Source organism: Myotis myotis, unplaced genomic scaffold (assembly GCF_014108235.1).
Source record: "Myotis myotis isolate mMyoMyo1 unplaced genomic scaffold, mMyoMyo1.p scaffold_m19_p_10, whole genome shotgun sequence".
Taxonomy (NCBI): Eukaryota; Metazoa; Chordata; class Mammalia; order Chiroptera; family Vespertilionidae; genus Myotis; species Myotis myotis.
Genome location: NW_023416314.1, coordinates 59,726,404 through 59,744,375, shown reverse-complemented (window position 1 = coordinate 59,744,375; position 17,972 = coordinate 59,726,404). Strand labels below are relative to the sequence as shown.

At 37.8% G+C, this 17,972-nt stretch overlaps 1 protein-coding gene across 4 annotated transcripts in view; it reads left to right on the top strand.

The window, feature by feature from the left end:
* Positions 1 to 17,972, top strand: part of KIF18A (kinesin family member 18A) — an 80,080-nt gene that overhangs the window by 37,440 nt on the left and 24,668 nt on the right. For all 4 annotated transcript variants that reach the window (XM_036325696.1, XM_036325693.1, XM_036325694.1 and 1 more), the window contains 2 exons: positions 1,443 to 1,564; positions 5,371 to 5,606. In XM_036325696.1, the coding sequence (XP_036181589.1) occupies positions 1,443 to 1,564; positions 5,371 to 5,606 (358 nt within the window). The remainder of the gene's footprint in view (positions 1 to 1,442; positions 1,565 to 5,370; positions 5,607 to 17,972) is intronic.

Below are 17,972 nucleotides of genomic sequence, written 5' to 3'. Positions count from 1 at the left end.
AGTCATGTAAATAAGCCCCAACTTTAATATATCTAGGACACACTAAATGACATTGTTTTTCTGCCATGGTGCCTACTACAGGCATATAAAGTATTTTTTTTAAAGGAAAAGAAAAACAACTTTAAGCTTTTAGAGAATTAATGGTCACTTGCAGATTGGAAGGAATATTGAAAAGCTGAAATGGATTATGGGAGTTGTCCCCAGGAGGATGTCTCCAGGCACAGCTCCTTTACTTTATGGGATTGTTGTCTCAGCCCCTTAATTCTTTTCACTCTGTTGACTAAAATTTTCCCAATTAAAGATTTTAAAAATGCTATTGTATTTTTACCAGTATTTCAATGTAACTACTTAGCTGACATTTTTCATAATGGAGATTTAGTAAGCCTGAGGAAAGATAAGTAGTTTTAGGGGGTAGGTTAGATAACACCTGGGCCTACACACATGAAGCTTAGGAAAATGGGAACCTACAGAAGAATTTTTCACATTTTTGCTGTAGGATGATGCTTATACCAAGATCCGGTTAAAGTAAGAAATTGTTATGACATGCAACTGTAAACTGGGGCAGTAACACTGTACTAGGTTAACACAGCCCCTGTTCTGGCGCTCAACCTTAAAATCTAGTATAGACAGAAACTATATGAGCAGTCACTGATCAATGCTATAACAAAGACTATTGGGGATGGAGGGTATCCATCTTTAAATATAATGCTCAAGGAAAGCCTCCATAAAAAAGTGACATTTAAGCAAAAACTGGTCGTAGTCATGTATTTTCGGTCTAATGAACAAGTTGGATAAACTAAGAAACTGTGACCATAATAAAACTGGTTGTGAGTTTCTGACCAGTTTCTGAGGAAACTTGTAATTTATCTTATAAGTTATAGATACCTGTACCAGAATGCTTATTTTTCAAACTATTTCCAAGGATAAAAAAATTAAATCTGTTAGCTCTGGCTGGTGTGGTTCAGTTGGTTGTAGAATCATCCCTTACACCAAGGGGTGGTGGGTTCCATTACCGGTCAGGGCATATATGCAGGTTTTGGATTTCATCCTCAGCCCGGGAGGCAGTCAATAGATATCTCTCTGTCTCACATCAATGTGTCTCTCTTTCCTTCCTTCCTTCCTTCCTTCCTTCCTTCCTTCCTTCCTTCCTTCCTTCCTTCCTTCCTCCCTTCCTTCTTTCCTTCCTTCTTCCTTCCTTCCTTCTTTCCTTCCTCTTTCTCTCTCTCTCTCTCTCTCTCTCTCTCTCTCTCTCTCTCTCTCTCTCCCCTTCTTCTTCCTCCTTCCTTCCTCCCACCATTCCTTCCTACCTCTCTCTGAAATTAATTTTTAAAAAGCATTTAAAAAATTAACACATCAACATCAATATAAAAATTTTATTAAAATTGATTCAACTTTTACATTGTTAAAGAAATCTGATGTATACTTTACATTGTTTTCCCTAGGAACTCAATAAAGATCTTTATTGTCATCATTTGCACCTCCAGAACAACGATTTGAAAGCACAAATTAAACATGTGATGGATCTAGCTTGTCTTCAGGAACAGCAACATAGGCAGACTGAGGCGTGAGTATATGTATTGACCTATTCTATAGACCTAAGGAACCTGAAACATAGAAGTTCACTTTTCCAAGCTAGAAAACTGAGTTTTATTTGGTACAGGATACATTATTTTTAAGTGTCTCTCAGCATCAGAAAGCATACACAGTTAAGAAGCACTGAGAAAGTATAAAAGATGTGATTCTTCTCCAACTAATTTTTTATAGTTTTGAAAGCATTTTTAATTAATTATTTTATGTAACATATGCCATGTGCTATTGAAAAGGATACCTATATTGTGAAAAGGAATCTGTCTCTACCTGTCTACTAGCTATCCATTTCCCATTTAGGGGCACTCACTATTAAGGCTAACTAAATATTTAAGTAGGCAGTTTTTAAGCATTTTTAACTCTAGAATAATATTGTGCTATCATTAAAATGAAGTTACTAAAAGTGTATATATTTTACATCAAGTATCCAGTTATGTGATGGTACAGTATCTCGTACATACTCTCTCTACTAGCTCACTAGTAACATCATTTGAGTCTATAATAACATTATAGTAAAAAAGTATAACAATCTTTATTTTTTTTACTTTGGATATGTTGGTTAGGTGTCACTTTCATGCTCTAGAAAAATGAGAAATTTACTTCTCTTAGGGCTTCCTGCTGGAGTTCTAGTTGTTTTCTCAAATAACTGGAAATTAACTTTTTATATTTATGATTTAAGAGAAATCATAGTAAGATAGTTATTTTTAAAAAGAAGAAAAGAGAAAGGAAAAACTTTATGGAGATTTTCTTCTGTGAATACAAGCTCAACCTAATCTCCCCATGCTGAGTATATCTGACTTTAAGCAAACATTAAACACTTATTAACCAACACTTAATCTACCTCCAAGAGCTAGTTATAAAAGAAGCATTAATTAATTTATTTATTACTATATTTTAATCCTCACTAGACTTTTTGTTTTTGTTGCAGTGGTTCTCAACCTTCTGGCCCTTTAAATACAGTTCCTCATGTTGTGACCCAACCATAAAATTATTTTCGTTGCTGCTTCATAACTGTCATGTTGCTACTGTTATGAATTGTAATGTAAATATCTGATATGCAGGATGGTCTTAGGCAACCCTGTGAAAGGGTCGTTCAACCGCCAAAGGGGTCGCAACCCACAGGTTGAGAACCACTGTTTTAGAGGAAGGAGAGAGAGAGAAAAACAGAAACATCAATGGGTTGCTTCCCGCACGTGCCCCAACCAGGTTTCACCCCATAACCTAGGTATGTGCCCTGACCCAGAATCAAACCTGCAACTTTTTGATATATTAAGCCACCCGGCCAGGGCAACACATTAATTTATTTTAACCATACTATATTTGCTATGTAAGACAAAGAGATTAGTACACTTAACATAAACTTTTGCCTCAAAATGTACAAAAAGATTTCTAATTCTTACATATTTAAAAGTTAAGTGACCAAAGCATTACAAACAGGCAGAATGCTATAGTAGAAAAAGTTAGAGTTTTGGAATTGGTCTTGAATTCTAGCTTACATTAGCAATATAACCTTGCCTAGATTATTTTTTTAATTTATCTTTATTGTTGAAAGTATTACAGATATTCCCTTTTTCCCCTATTGACTCTTCCCCATAAGCCTTAGTTTTCTAAGTGTGATAACTCAGACAGGAAGAGACAAACACCATATGGTCTCATATGTAGAATCTTAGAAAAACAAAACAAAATTCAAGCTCATTGATAGAGTACAGTTTGATGGTTGCCAGAGGCTGAAGGTAGGGGCATGGGCTGAGGATGTGAAGTGAGTCAAAAAGTACAAACTTCTAGGTATGAAATAATGTAATATACAGCGTGACGAGTTTAGTTAATATTACTGTATTGCATATTTGAAAGTTACTGAAAGAGATCTTTAAAGTTTTCATCCCAAGGAAAAAATAAATTTGGTGACTACTTGAGGTGATGAGTGTTAACTAGACTTATTGTGGTGATCACTTCACAATACTATATACATATACAGATAGCCCTCGGGTTACGTCGGACTCAACGTACATCATTTCATGGTTACGTATGTACATCTGTGCTTTATGTTTTTTACTATTACCACAAGTAAAGGTCAGGAATTGTTATCTTTCTTTAAAATTTTTTTTACTGTTTCACTTCATTACTGCTGTGTATGTGAGTGACGTAGGTGCTTATGTAGGTGTGTTCTGGCTTATAGCGAAAACCACAATACGTCACGCTGTAGAAATAGATCTCCGACGTAACCCGAGGACCTACTGCATCAAATAAAAATAATAATAAATGAATGTGTACATAGATATGTATATTATAAAAGGCCGGTGGCCCTAATGACCAAAGACCAGCGCAGGTGGGCGGGGCTGCGAGCACGGAGAGGTGCGTGCGGGTAGGCGGGCCGCGCGATTTTGCGCGCTGGGCTTATGTATCATATATGTATCATAGGTTGTGGTTCCCTATGACCATCTCTGGGCACCCTGTACTTAGTATGTTCCAAAAACAGACTTCCCAGAAGGAAAGCAATTGTTCAGCATGAGCCACATTGTTTGTACAAACTGTTTGCACAGTGAGACACTCTTATCAATTCTGAAAATGATGAGAACCCTGTCAAAATCCAATGTTCAAGGTGCCAGCTACAGGCCAACCTTGCTAGCAAGCCTTTCTAAGAATAACAGGTAACTTGTCTGCACTGTGCCTAATTGGTATAGATATTCAATAAATGTTTTTATTGACTTTCCCATAGTTACCAATTGACTTAAATGAAGTACTCCCCATCCTCACCAAAATGAAAAGTATCACAGACTATTTATTTGTACTACTATCTAAATATTTAAGGCTCCTAAGTAATAAAGCAATTACTTCCTTGTGTTAAAATTAATGCCTATTCTTTTCCCACTGACCTATTTATACTTCCAACGGTTTTATTCTCCTGGATGTTATACGTCAATACCAGGACTGAATCATTTCAAGATTACTCATGTTTTTTGATGACATCTTCCTTGATTTAAAAGTTAGGAACCATTGATTGAGTGTATAAATTTATAACTATTTAGCTGTGTTATTTATTCAGTCAGCACTTACGTGGACGTCTAATACATAAAAAGATGTATTCAGTGCTGCTATGATTAACAACAATAGGGAAGACTTTGAATTAGAGCCAGGAATCTGTTGTGTCCCATCAATTTCCCCGTACCCACCATTCTTGTCCACAACTTATTTCCTTGAATCCCCTAGGAATAGCTTTGGAAGCCATTGCCTTAACTCATGAAGAGCTAACTGAAAGGAAAATTGAGCTCTGTTTTTTTGTTTTCCTTTTGAAATGTTATATACCTAAAATGAGCCTCATCATTTGACAGAATATATTAATTTTTCATTTTAATCCCATGATGTTTAATAACTTACAATATCTTTGGTTTGTAAATCACATAGTGCTTTGCAAAAAGCATTTATATGTATTTAATTCATTTGGTTCTCAAAACTATTTCCTCAAACTATTATAAGTAATGGCTGTCCAATTGATCCCCAAGTAATAAAGGAAAAACCTCAGTTGTGCCTTATCCAAGATCATATGGAAGCAAATGAAGACTAAGAATACAGCCCGGTGCTTGTAATTCAGATCCAAGATTCCTTCTACTCTGTACTTAAAGTATTAAGAATATGTTGAGGTAGTTGACTAAAATATTCTAAAAAGAACATATATACAAGGAATCATTTAAATGACCTGCTAATACTTTGGATGTTAAATAGAACTATAAAGTGTATTTAAAATTTAGTATTTATCTCTCCTTCTTTGTCACCTTTTGTATATAGAGTATTGAATGCTTTACTTCCAACCCTGAGAAAACAGTACTGTTCATTAAAAGAAGCTGGCCTGTCAAATGCTGCCTTTGAGTCTGACTTCAAAGAGATTGAACATTTGGTGGAGAGAAAGAAAGTGGTTGTTTGGGCTGACCAAACTACTGAACCTGACAAGCAGAGCGATCTACCAGGGGTTTCTATGTTTATGACCTTTCCACAACTTGCACCAGTTCAGACTGCTTCTTGTTGTAAGTATGGCTTTTATTTTATTGAATAAATAAATAATAACATTTGTAAAATGTAGCAGCCTCCTTAATATATCAATCTACAGAACAGTTAATTTTTTAATAGGTTTGGCTATTTTGTGAGAATTAATGGGAAGATGAGCTTCAGAATGGTTTCAACGAACCAGTATCTCTCATAGATCCAAGAGCAAGTATGCTTGATATCCTAACTATCTCCAACAATAAAACCTTTAAGTTATTTCACCCATTTTTGATGTATTAACTTTACTACTTTCTTTAAAATTTAATATCTATTAAGGACTAAAGATTATGATTAAGAATATCACATTCTTTTAATATATTTTATTGATTTTTTTACAGAGAGGAAAGGAGAGGCATAGAGAATTAGAAACATCGATGAGAGAGAAACATCAATCAGCTGCCTCCTGCACACTCCCTACTGGGGATGTGCCCGCAACCAAAGTACATGCCCTTGGCTGGAATCGAACCTGGGACCCCACAGTCCACAGGCCAACGCTCTATCCACTGAGCCAAACCAGTTAGGGCAAGAATATCACATTCTTTAATGCATAATAAGCTGTTCTTAAGATCTAATAGAGTAGATTTACTCTTTTTCTGTTGGAAGATCACTTACAATCTACTTCATGAGTATGCATGGAACATTTTTAAACAGTTTTCACTTCAAAAGTTTTGATACATAATATTTTTCATTATTATTTAGTTAAAAATACTTTTGGATTTCTGTTATAATTTCTTCTTTGATCCATGTGGCAAATTCTAGCCTATTTTGGGGTTATTGATTTCTAACTTTATAGAATTATATTTACAGAAAATATTTTGTATGATTTTAACCTGTTGAAGTTGATGGATACTTTTTCTATGCCCAGTTAGCTTATGTAAGTATTCCAAGCATGCTTTTAAGAAATATATATTCTGTAGGCATTAGTTGCAATAGTTTATAAAATCAGGTCAATTTGGTTGTGTTCTTCAAATCTTATTCTTAATGACTTATGTTTTTTTTTGTTTTGTTTTGTTTTTTTTTTTGGTTTTTTTTTTTTTTTTTTTTTTCCGCGGACACCGGGCAGTTTATTGTGAAAGCCATGTGTGGGAGGGGGAGGCGGGGGTGGGCAGGACCAGGGCGCATCTGGGGGGGTTTGGCCGGACATCAGGCATTCCTCCGCGTAGGTTTAGAGGCAACACCGTCATGGATAAACACCCCCAGAGGCCGGTGGGTGAGCGGGCGCCCTAGGCACTGCCGGGGGCCTGGGCCAGCAGGGCTTCGATGTCGGGCTCGATGTCGATGGTGGGGAAGCGGCGGCTGTACCTGCGCACGGGCACGCCGTCCGGGCCCACCAGGAACTTCTCGAAGTTCCAGGACACATGACTTATGTTTTAATTTATGTTCTATCAAATACTGAGGAAACCTATTAAAATTTCCTCTATTTTTGTGGATTTTTCTATTTTGTATCAGTTTTCTCTTGCTGCCCTAACAAATTGGCATGAACATCCACACTAATAAAAGGGTAATATGCTAATTAGACTGACATCTGCCGGACAAAGCCACGATGGCGGAGGCTGAGGCAAAGGTGATTAGGGCAGATAAGGCAGGCAGGGGAGAGCAGGTAGGGGCAATGAGGCAAACAGGCAGAGTGGTTAGGGGCAATGAGGCAGGCAGGCAGAGTGGTTAGGGGTGATCAGGCAGGCAGAGTGGTTAGGGGTTTAGGGGTGATCAGGCAGGCAGGCAGGCGAGTGGTTAGGAGCCAGCAGTCCCAGATTGCGAGAGGGTACAGGCGGGCTGATGCCTCCACCAACCCCTGTGCATGAATTTCATACACTGGGTCTCTAGTATCAACTATATTACCTCAGAGTTCTGTAGGCCAGAAGTCCAACAGGTTCAATAGGTTAAAATGCCTAGAGTTTTCACAAAGCCAAAATCAAGGTGTGAGCCCGCTGAGTCCCTTATTTGGAGGATCTATGGGGGAGTGTGCTGCTAGGCTTATTCAGGTAGTTGGAATTCAGTTTTATGTGGCTGTAGGGCTGAGATCCATGTTTTATATTTGGCTGTTGACAGGGGTCATTCTAAGTTCCAAGGGGGTCACTCATTTTCCCTGGCATGTGGCCCTCTGTATCACTTCATCCCCTAGCTTAGAACAACAGGTCAAATCATTTTTTCCTGCTTTGAATCTTTCTGACCTTCCCTTTTGACTCATGTAAGCAGTAGCTTACAGTCAGAGAAAGTCCTCTGCTTTAGACACTCATATTATTAGATTGAGCCCACTGGATAATCTAGGACAGTGATTTTCAACCTTTCTCATCTCATGGCACATATAAACTATTAAAATTCTGCAGTGAACAAAAAAAAAATTATTTTTTGCCAATCTGACAAAAAACCATAAACATATAATTTTTATTCATTCACACCTATTAACTATTGTTGTGTTGGCTGCTGTCATTTTTTTATTTGACAATCAATGATGAGGCGTCAGTATCCATGACTAAATAGTCAGGTATTGCATATTTAAAAAGTTCTGTGGCACACTGGTTGAAAATCACTGATCTCGGGTAATCCCCCTGTTTTATTTTTTTAAAATAAATGCAATTCTTTTTTAAAAATATATTTTTTATTGATTTCAGAAAGGAAGGGAGAAGGAGAGAGAGAAACATTGATGAGAGAGAGTCATTGATCGGCTGCCTCCTGCACACCCCCTACAGGAGATCAAGCCCACAACCCGGGCACAAGCCCTTGCCCAGAATCGAACCCGGGACCCTTTAGTCCATAGACCTACACACTCTTATATACTGAACCAAACCGGCTAGGGCGGGTATTCTCCCTATTTAAAAAATCTGGAAAAGGTGATGATCCGACTTCAGAAAGTGAAGTCATGTTTCTAAGGTTAAGAATCCCTTTTATTGCCCCTAGAGTACTGCTGTGCACAGAGTGGATGCTTGCGTTGTGGGTTAAAAAATGTAAACTGGTAAATTTTGTGTTTATTTTTAATACTTAAATATAAAATTATTTTCTAAAACACTTGAAAAATAAAGGGATTTGTTTTATACTAAAAGAAGAATTTAAAATTCCATAATGTTATTTACATCTGCAAAATCCCTTTTGCCATGCAATGTAACATATGCACAAGTTACAGGGGCTAGGCCTTGGACATCTTTAGGGGGAGTGGGTATTCCGCCTATCCTTTGTTACCCTGTTTCATTCTGTCAATTTTTGCTTTCTTTTATTGAAATTATATTCTTACATCTATATATTTCAGAGTTCTACATCTTTTTATTATAAGATACCCTTATTCTAGTAATATTTAACTTAAGCTTATTTTAATATTAACATAGCTAGCTGTGCTATTTGTCTTTTGTCTAGTGTTTTCATGTTTATCTTTTTTTCCAATTCTTTCACAATAAACCTTTATATTTATTTCAAACATGTCTCCTAGAAACAGCACTTAATTGGGTTTTGCTTTTTTGTTTTGTTTATCAGTTTTTATATTTTAGTTAATGTGCTTGATGAATTTGTTGATAGTTGGCTTTAAATCTACCATCTTGTGATTTGCTTTCTAAATGTCCTGCTTATTCTAAATTTCTATTTGTTAGAACTTTCCTTTGAAATGATAGAGTAATATTTAATGTACCATTTTTTTCAGCTCTGGAAAGCTCTACACTCTTCTTATATTCTTTTAGTAATTATCCTTTTGTACATGTAGTCTTGCTTTATGAAAGTCTCTTTATCAAAGTAACTATTTGTTATTTCCACCCTCTTCTCAGCCAGTACTAGAAGCTTGAAATTCTTTAACACCTTTAACCCCTCTTTTGACATGTATACCATTGTTAAAATGTACTTTATTTTTCTTTATATATTAAACCCATAGCATATTATTTTTATTGTCTGTACCATGTTCATATTTACTACTAGAGGCCCAATGTGCAAAATTGTGCAAGGGGCTTGGCCCTTGCATCTGAGGTGGCTTGCCTCAGCACTCACAGCTGCAGCGGATTGCCTCAGCCCTTGCAGCCCTGGCTTCATCTGGAAGGATGTCCGGAAGGTCATTCGGCTGCCCAGTCTAATTAGCATATTACACTTTTATTATTATAGATTTTTGTTCTATATCTTTTTAGCATCTCTTTGTTTTTATCCAAGACAATTTTTCTTTCATCTAAAGAACCTTTTGCATTTCCTTTACGCTGGGTATGTTAATGATGAGTTTTCTTAAGTTTTATGCATCTGAAGATGTATTTATATTACTTTTCTTTCTTGAAGACTTTTTTGCTGGGTATAGAATTTCAATTTAGAGTTCTTTTAGCACTTAAAAAAAATTATGCTTTGCCTTTTGTTGTTATTGAAGTCAATTTTCATTCTAAGTGTTTTTCCCTTGAATGCAGTCTGACTTCCAGCTTTCTAAAATATTTGTCTTTGTCTTTGGATTTTAGTACTTTTGCTATATTATGTCTATGTAATGTTATTTCTACTTCTCTTGGGTTCATAGAACTGTCTGAATTTGTGTTTGAGTTATTCTTCATTAGTTTTATAAAGTTCTAAACCATTATATCTTCAAATATTTCTGCTACTTTTGCTCTCTCCTCTATTTCTGGGACTCCAGTTTTATTGCATAGTAACTTCTCATAGTCTATGACTTCTCTGGCTTTTCAGTTTTTTCTCTCACTTGAATTTTTTTACATATTTTATAGTTGGTTCTTAATGCCATTAGGTTCTTAATTTCAGTTAAGCTCTGCCTAAAAAGTTAGAAGTCTGAACCTCTCGGCCTGTTTCTGTTATCTCCTGCTGGTTTTTGTGGCTTTATTTTCATAAATGCATGCTAATTTTTGTTTATCAGACATGTATTTGCAGAATTGTCTATAGAAGTACTTTGAGTTTTCTGATAACAATGTCTTCCTTCAGGGAGGATTACATTTCCTTTTTGCGGGCTCCTAATGGCATTAGCAATCCAAAATCACTTCAGTTTTATAGATTGAGATCATTTGAAACTGAACTGCTGCTTCTGTGAGGGCCTGCTTACCCCTGCTTTATTCTCTACTAGAGGCCTGGTGCATAAAATTCAAGCACTCAATGAGGGCGGGGGTGGGGGGTGGGCAGGGAGATCTTTTCAGGCCGGCCTACACACTCTCACAGTCCAGGAGCCATCAGGGGATGTCTGACTGTCAGCTTAGGCCTGTTCCCCATGGGGAGCAGGCCTAAGCCGGCAGTCAGACATCCTTAGTGCTGCCATGGAGGCGGGAGGGCTTCTGCCATTGCTACTGCACTCACCAGCCGTGAGCCTGGCTCAGAGCTTCTGGCTGAGCGGTGCCCCTCCTTTGAGAGCGCACTGACCACCAGGGGGAAGCTCCTACATTGAGCATCTGTGCCCTGGTGGTCAGTCCGCATCAGAATGAATGGTCATTCTGTTGTTTGGTCGATTTGCATATTAGCCTTTTATTATATAGGATAGTTTAGCTGTTCAGGGTATCTACAAGGAGGGTTTGTAAACCTTTGTGTTTGTCCTCTTTGTGGGCCCTAAATTCTAGTTCCAGTCCCCAGACCTACAAAGCTCTTAGCAATGTTACTAAGCATTTCTGCCACCTCTTCTAGCATCAGCATACAACCTCAAGGGGAAAATAGCCTCCAACTACCTCCTGATGCTTGCCTATAATTCATCACAATTCTGTTAGCTCTCCTGTCCCTTAAGCATATGATATATATATTTTATATTTTGTCCAAATATTTTAGTTGCCTTCCATAGAGAGGTTGGTCTGTTTGCCTATGTCTCCACTATTAAGTTCCTTATATTATATTTTTATAGTAAGATGATACAGAGGTTGGATATATGTAATTTTTCTTTTGTAAAGCATTGGAACTTACCTAATTGAGATTGTTGGAAAGAAAATAAGGTTTTTTCATGTTCTTTCATACCTTTTGGGCCTTGATTTTTTTTTTTTTTTTTTTTTTTTTTTTTTTTTTTAATATATTTTTATTGATTAAGATATTACATATGTGTCCTTGTCCCCACGTTACCCTCTACCCCCCACGCCCCCCACCCCCGCTCATGCCCTCACCCCCCCGTTGTCCATGTCCATTGGTTAGGCCTATATGCTTGCATATAAGTCCTTTGGTTGATCTTTCCCCCTTACCCCCACCCTCCCCTACCTTCCCTCCAAGTCCCGACAGTCCAATCAATGCCTCTCCGTCTCTGGATCAGTCCTTGTTCATCAGCTTATGTTGTTCATTATATTCCACAAATGAGTGAGATCCTGTGGTATTTATCCGCTCTCAAGTTCCATCCATGCTGTGGCAAATGGTAAGAGTTCCTTTTTCTTCTTCCTCTTCTTAAAGAATACCTTTCAGCATTTCATATAATGCTGGTTTGGTGGTGATGAACTCCTTTAGCTTTTTCTTATCCGTGAAGCTCTTTATCTGACCTTCTATTCTGAATGATAGCTTTGCTGGATAAAGTAATCTTGGTTGCAGGTTCTTGCTATTCATCACTTTGAATATTTCTTGCCACTCTCTTCTGGCCTGCATGGTTTCTGTTGAGAAATCAGCTGACAGTCGTATGGGTACTCCCTTGTAGGTAACTGACTGTCTTTCTCTTGCTGCTTTTAAGATTCTCTCTTTATCTTTTGCTCTTGGCATTTTAATTATGATGTGTCTTGGTGTGGTCCTCCTTGGATTCCTTTTGTTTGGGGTTCTCTGCGCTTCCTGGACTTGTAAGTCCATTTCTTTCACCAGGTAGAGGAAGTTTTCTGTCATTATTTCTTCAAAAAGGTTTTCAATATCTTGCCCTCTCTCTCCTTCTGGTACCCCTATAATTCTGATGTTGGTACGCTTGAAGTTGTCCCAGAGGTTCCTTACACTATCTTCATATTTTTGGAATCTCTTTTCTTTTTTCTTTTTCGGTTGGGTATTTTTTGTTTCTTTGTATTTCAAATCTTTGACTTGATTCTTGGGATCCTCTTTTCTGCTGCTGGATCTCTGTAAATTATTCTTTATTTCAGTCAGTGTATGCTTAATTTCTAGTTGGTCCTTTTTCATGTCCTCCATGGTCTCCCTATACTTATTGAGGGATTCATTAAATTTATCGGCGGTTTCCATAAAATTCTTGAAAAACCTTATAACCGTGGCCTTAAACTCTATATCCAATCGTTTGCTTTCCTCCATTTCTGCCATTTGTGACCTGTTTCTTTGTCTCCGCATTTTGGTTGCTTCCCTGTGTTGATAGAGTGGCTTTGTGTGCTAGGTGTCCTGTAGGGCCCAGTAGCTCAGCCTCCCCAGTTACCTGAGGTGGACACTCTTGGTGCACCCCCTCGTGGGCTTTGTGCACAGTCTTGTTGTAGCTATGCCTTGGTTGTTGTAGGATCACTGGGAGGAATTGACCTCCAGGGCAATTGGCAGCGAGAATCAGCTGCCCTGATGATGCTCAGCTGTGTAGCAATGCAAGCCGCTGTGGGGCCTGGGCCTTCTCTTGGAAGCTGAGTCTATCTGGCCCGGCTGCGGTTAGGTAGTTACAGGTTGCAAATGGCCGGGGCATTCATATGCAAAAGCCTCTGCCGCAGCCTGGGTGGGGCGGGGTCTCAAGGAATCAAAGGGCTGAGAAAGCAGCTATGGCGGAGCCTCAGCCCTGCCCTAAGGAGTCGCGAGTCCCAGTGTCCCGGCAACGGCTGCAAGCACCTCTGAGGGAAAGCTGCTCTCAAGCTCGCCCGCTGCCAGACAGTCCAGTATTTCCCCGTATGAGCCCTGGGTCCCCAGAGACTTCCCGGAACCGGATTTCAGAGCTGTCGGGAGCTTGTGTCTCCCTCCGGATTCAAAAAGACAGCCGCGTCCTCAGGTGCCAGACCCTTTCCGCGCGCGCGCGCGAGCCCCCGTACCTCTGAACTCCACCTCCGCAGCTCCTCCCGCTCGCAGTGTGCTTTTCTCTCCTTCTAGTTGTAGAATTTACACTCAGCCAGCCCTCCTGTAGTTCTGGATGGTGTCCACCTTGTGTTTTTGATGCATTTATCGATTGTTGTGGGAAGCAGAAATTTCCCGGTGTTTATCTATGCCGCCATCTTAGTTTCTCCTAAAAAAAAAAAAAAAAAAAAATCGATTTTTTTTTCTATGTAATGTATTCAGGATGTTGAAGAGGAAATATGGTTTTAACACCAAGATCGAGAAATACTGACCACCTGCTATATGATAGTCATTATTCCTCATTTAAAAATCCATATTTCATTTACAATGTAATTGTGTAGACTATACTTGTCAACAGTACAACAAAACATTTATTTGGCTCTTAATTTATTTTAATAGTATTTTGAAAGGGAAAGACAAGTAGAATGTACTTTATATAAAGATGTGTTTTCTTTTGAAAAAATGTACCAGAAGGTGGGTTATATATTTCTTAGTTTCATATTTCATTCACATGATTCTATAGATTAACTATTTGCTTAGTAAGTTTTGCCTGTTCCATGAATTATTTGTGTTGTCTATATTGTAAGTAGAGTTAAAGGTGAATAACAGGGAAGGGGTGTAAAGTGAGGCCACTTATAGATATTTATTTTTCCAAGTCTTAGAATATTGAAGTACCTCATCTTAAAAAGGTAAAATAGTGCAATGTACATTTGCATTTCTGTAGACATGAGGCAATACCCAGATAGCATATATTGCTAAAATTATCCTATAAATGATCATCTTAACAAATTTTAGAAGTTAAATTGAAGTGATTTAACTTAAGCAAAACATGAGTCAGATGTGTCTCATTCATCTTAAGCTTACACGTGTATCAGTGACTTTTTTACATACTCTTATAAAACAGGTAATGTCAAGTGGTTTTGATGTTAAATTTCAAAAATACTAAATGCTGTGGGATATTTTTCCCCCCCTGCTTTAGGGACTTTTAGAGAGTATACTAGTTCAACTGAATGCTTTGTTTTTAAAATACACCCTGTATTTTTAAAAGTCTGATGAGATTAACCATAATTAGTTTACTCTGTGCTCTGTTAGCATTTAGGTATTTAATAAATTTTTATTTTTATAAATAACTAGAGGCCCAGTGCATGAAATTCATGCATGGGAGGGGGGGTCACCTCAGCCCAGCCTGCACCCTCTCCAATCCGGGACACTTCAGGGAATGTCTGACTGCCGGTTTAGGCCTGATCCCGGCAGTCAGACATCCCTCTCACAATCCTGGACCGCTGGCTCCTAATCGCTCACCTGCCTGCCTGCCTGGTGGCCCCCAACTGCCCTCCTCTGCCAGCCGGGTCTCCCCTAATTGCCCCCTCCTGCCGGCCTGGTCACCCCCAACTGCCACCCCCACCAGCCTAGTCACCCCCCACTGCCGCCCCCCTGCCAGCCTAATTGCCCCCAACTGCCCCCCCTCCTGGCCTGGTCGCCCCCAACTGCCTTCTTCTGCCAGCCTGGTCGCCCCTCACGGCCCCCCCTGCTGGCCTGGTTGCCCCTCACGCACTCCCCCACCCCCTTCTAGCCTGATCACCCCACGCAGCCTGCTGTTCAGTCGTTTGGTCATCCCTCACTACCCTCCTGCCAGCCTGGTTGTAGGCAGCCATCTTGTGAGAGCATGAGGGTTAATTTGCATATTACTTCTTTATTGTATAGGATAATACATTAAGCTAATATGAATTTTTATCCTGGTGCTCATGTCTGATTATTTCCATGATAAATTCCTATACATGGAATTTCTGGCTCAAGAAATATGCACATTTTTTAAAAAGTCTATACTACATATTGCCAAGATATACCCCTTGCCTCCATGTAATTATACCAACTTGAACTCCCATTAGCAGTTCTATAGTAAAATATGCTTTTTTCTTTTTTTTTAACAAAATAATTTTCAAACACACATAGAAGTCAAAAAAATACTATAATGAGCCTATGTATTCATCATCTAACTTTAGGAATTCTCTAATATCTAGTCTTGAAAATACCATCTGTTTTCCTCCACCCCATATACAACAAGCACACTGGAATATTTTGAAAGAAATCTCAGATACTATATAATTTCTTCCATGTATATCTTAGTGTCTCTAAAAGAAAACACAATGCCTTCTTCATACCTGATGTCATCTAATATCTAATCAGTGTTCACATTTCCCTCACTTTCTCATAAATGATTTCTTCTTACAGTTTTTTTCCTATCAGTCTTCAAACAAAGCCCAAACTTTGGTTGATGTATCTATTAAATCTTATTAAATCTGGGGGTTTCTCTCCCTCTTTTGTCTTTACTAATTACTTGTTGATTATTTATCAATTTAATTGTCATACATATTATCTTTCATATATTTTTCCTTTGTTCACTAATATAGTTCAATATATTTAATTTGTTTCGGCTATTTAAGGATCTATTTTCTTTTCTGCGAGGGACCTAACCATTATTTGAAATTTTTTCTGGCATAATCATCTTTTGTAAAAGTGGTTACTTACTTATAAGAGCCCAAGATAGAGGTATTTATTCATCCATTCAATAGGTGTTTGCTTTGTACATTCATGGAAAGGTATGTAACTGGTATAAAGGAGAAGGGAAGTAGACAGTGATGAGATCATAGTGATGAGGAGGAGGAAGGAAGGAAGGTCACTTACAGCCTTGAGGGTCATTGTAAGGACTTGGGCTTCTGAACAAAACAACTGTTTTGTTTGTGACATGATCTGAAATATTTCCCTTTGGCTGCTGTGTTGAGAATAGATTTGTAAATCTATTCTTATGGCAAGAGCTGAAACAGTTAGGAGACTACTGCAATAACCCAAGTGAAAGATGGTGCTGGTTCAGACCCGGTTGGTAGCAATAGGAGTGGTGAGAAGTAGTTAGTTTCTAATATATTTTGAAGGTAGAGCCAACAGAATTTCCTGACAAATTGGATTTGGAATGTGAGAGAAAGAAAGGTCAAGGATGACTAAGATTTTTTAACATAGCAACTGAAAGAATCAAGTCATCTTAAAAGAGATGGGGAAGACTTTGGGTGGAACAAATTTATAGGGTGGGGGTGGTAGAAGATTAGGTGTTCATTTTGAGGCATTTTAATTTTGTCTAAGATACATCCAGGTGGAGACATCATGTAAGCAGTTGAATAGAAGAATCTGGAGTTCAGGGGAGAAGTCTAAATTGAAATATAAATTTGAGGGTTGTTAACATTTAGATGATATTTAAAGTCCTAGGGCAGGATGAGATCATCAGGGATATTAACTCTTTCCTATAAGATGCATGTTGCAAATGTATTCTTCAAATTTATCATTTACTCTTCAAGTTTATCATTTACTCTTTGTTTCAGATATCCATTTTAAAAACTTTTATGTAATAAAATTGCTCTTTTTTTTCTCTGCCATCAAAATCATTTTCTTCTAATTTATTTTAAAATAACAGGCAAGAATCTAACTTAATTTTTTTCTAAGCCTATCATTCTTGTGTAATATGTTGACAATCCATCTTTATGGCACCTTTGTTTTACATCTAGTAAATAGTATATATAATTCTGTTTATTGGATTTCTACCATTGATAATTTATAATTTTTTATGTAGCAGTGCTAATTTCCGTCTGTTATTCTTTGTTTTTAAAATGTTCTTGGCTATCTCTGACCAAGAAATGAATCTTACAATGATTTTTTTCCAATTCCAAGGAAATAAAATATTTTCAAAAATGTATACAGTAGGTCCTCAGGTTATGTCGGACATCTGTTCCTACAGCGCAACGTAACGCGATTTTCACTAAGTCGGAACACACCTACATAAGCACCTACATCACTCACGTGGAGCACATACACAGCAATAATGAAGTGAAACAGTAAAAAAAATTTAAAAGAAAGATAACAATTCCTGACCTTTACTTGTGGTAAATACAGTAAATAATGAAAAACATAAAGCACATATGTACATACGTTGAAATGACAGAACTTTTTTTTTTATGAATAAATGGGATATGGCGACGTAGCCACGAAACGACGTACATCGTGTCCAGCGTAACTCGAGGACGGTGTACATTGATTTTGTTTTCACGTTTTTCCATATCAAATCATCTCACTCTAGAATAATTTGTCTCCATGTTCATATCTTCTTGTATGTGCCTCAGCAAAGTTTTAAGTTTTCTTCACATGTTTATTATACATTTGTTATTAAATATATCCCTCTATATAATGTTTTATAGTTTTGCTATGTGGACTATTTTTACTTTTGTATTTAATAAGCCTATATCCTTAAGTTGAAACTATTTTTTTAAATTTTGTTAATTTTAATACTTTACCTATGGCAGTACTTGATTTGGGGATAGAAATTTGACTTGAGATTTTTGCCTACAAATTACATGTCTGTTGATGTGGAGTAAAACATGAACCTATTTTGGGTCTGGAAAACAGTGCACTCGCTCACTGAGTGCCGTGCAGGATGGGTT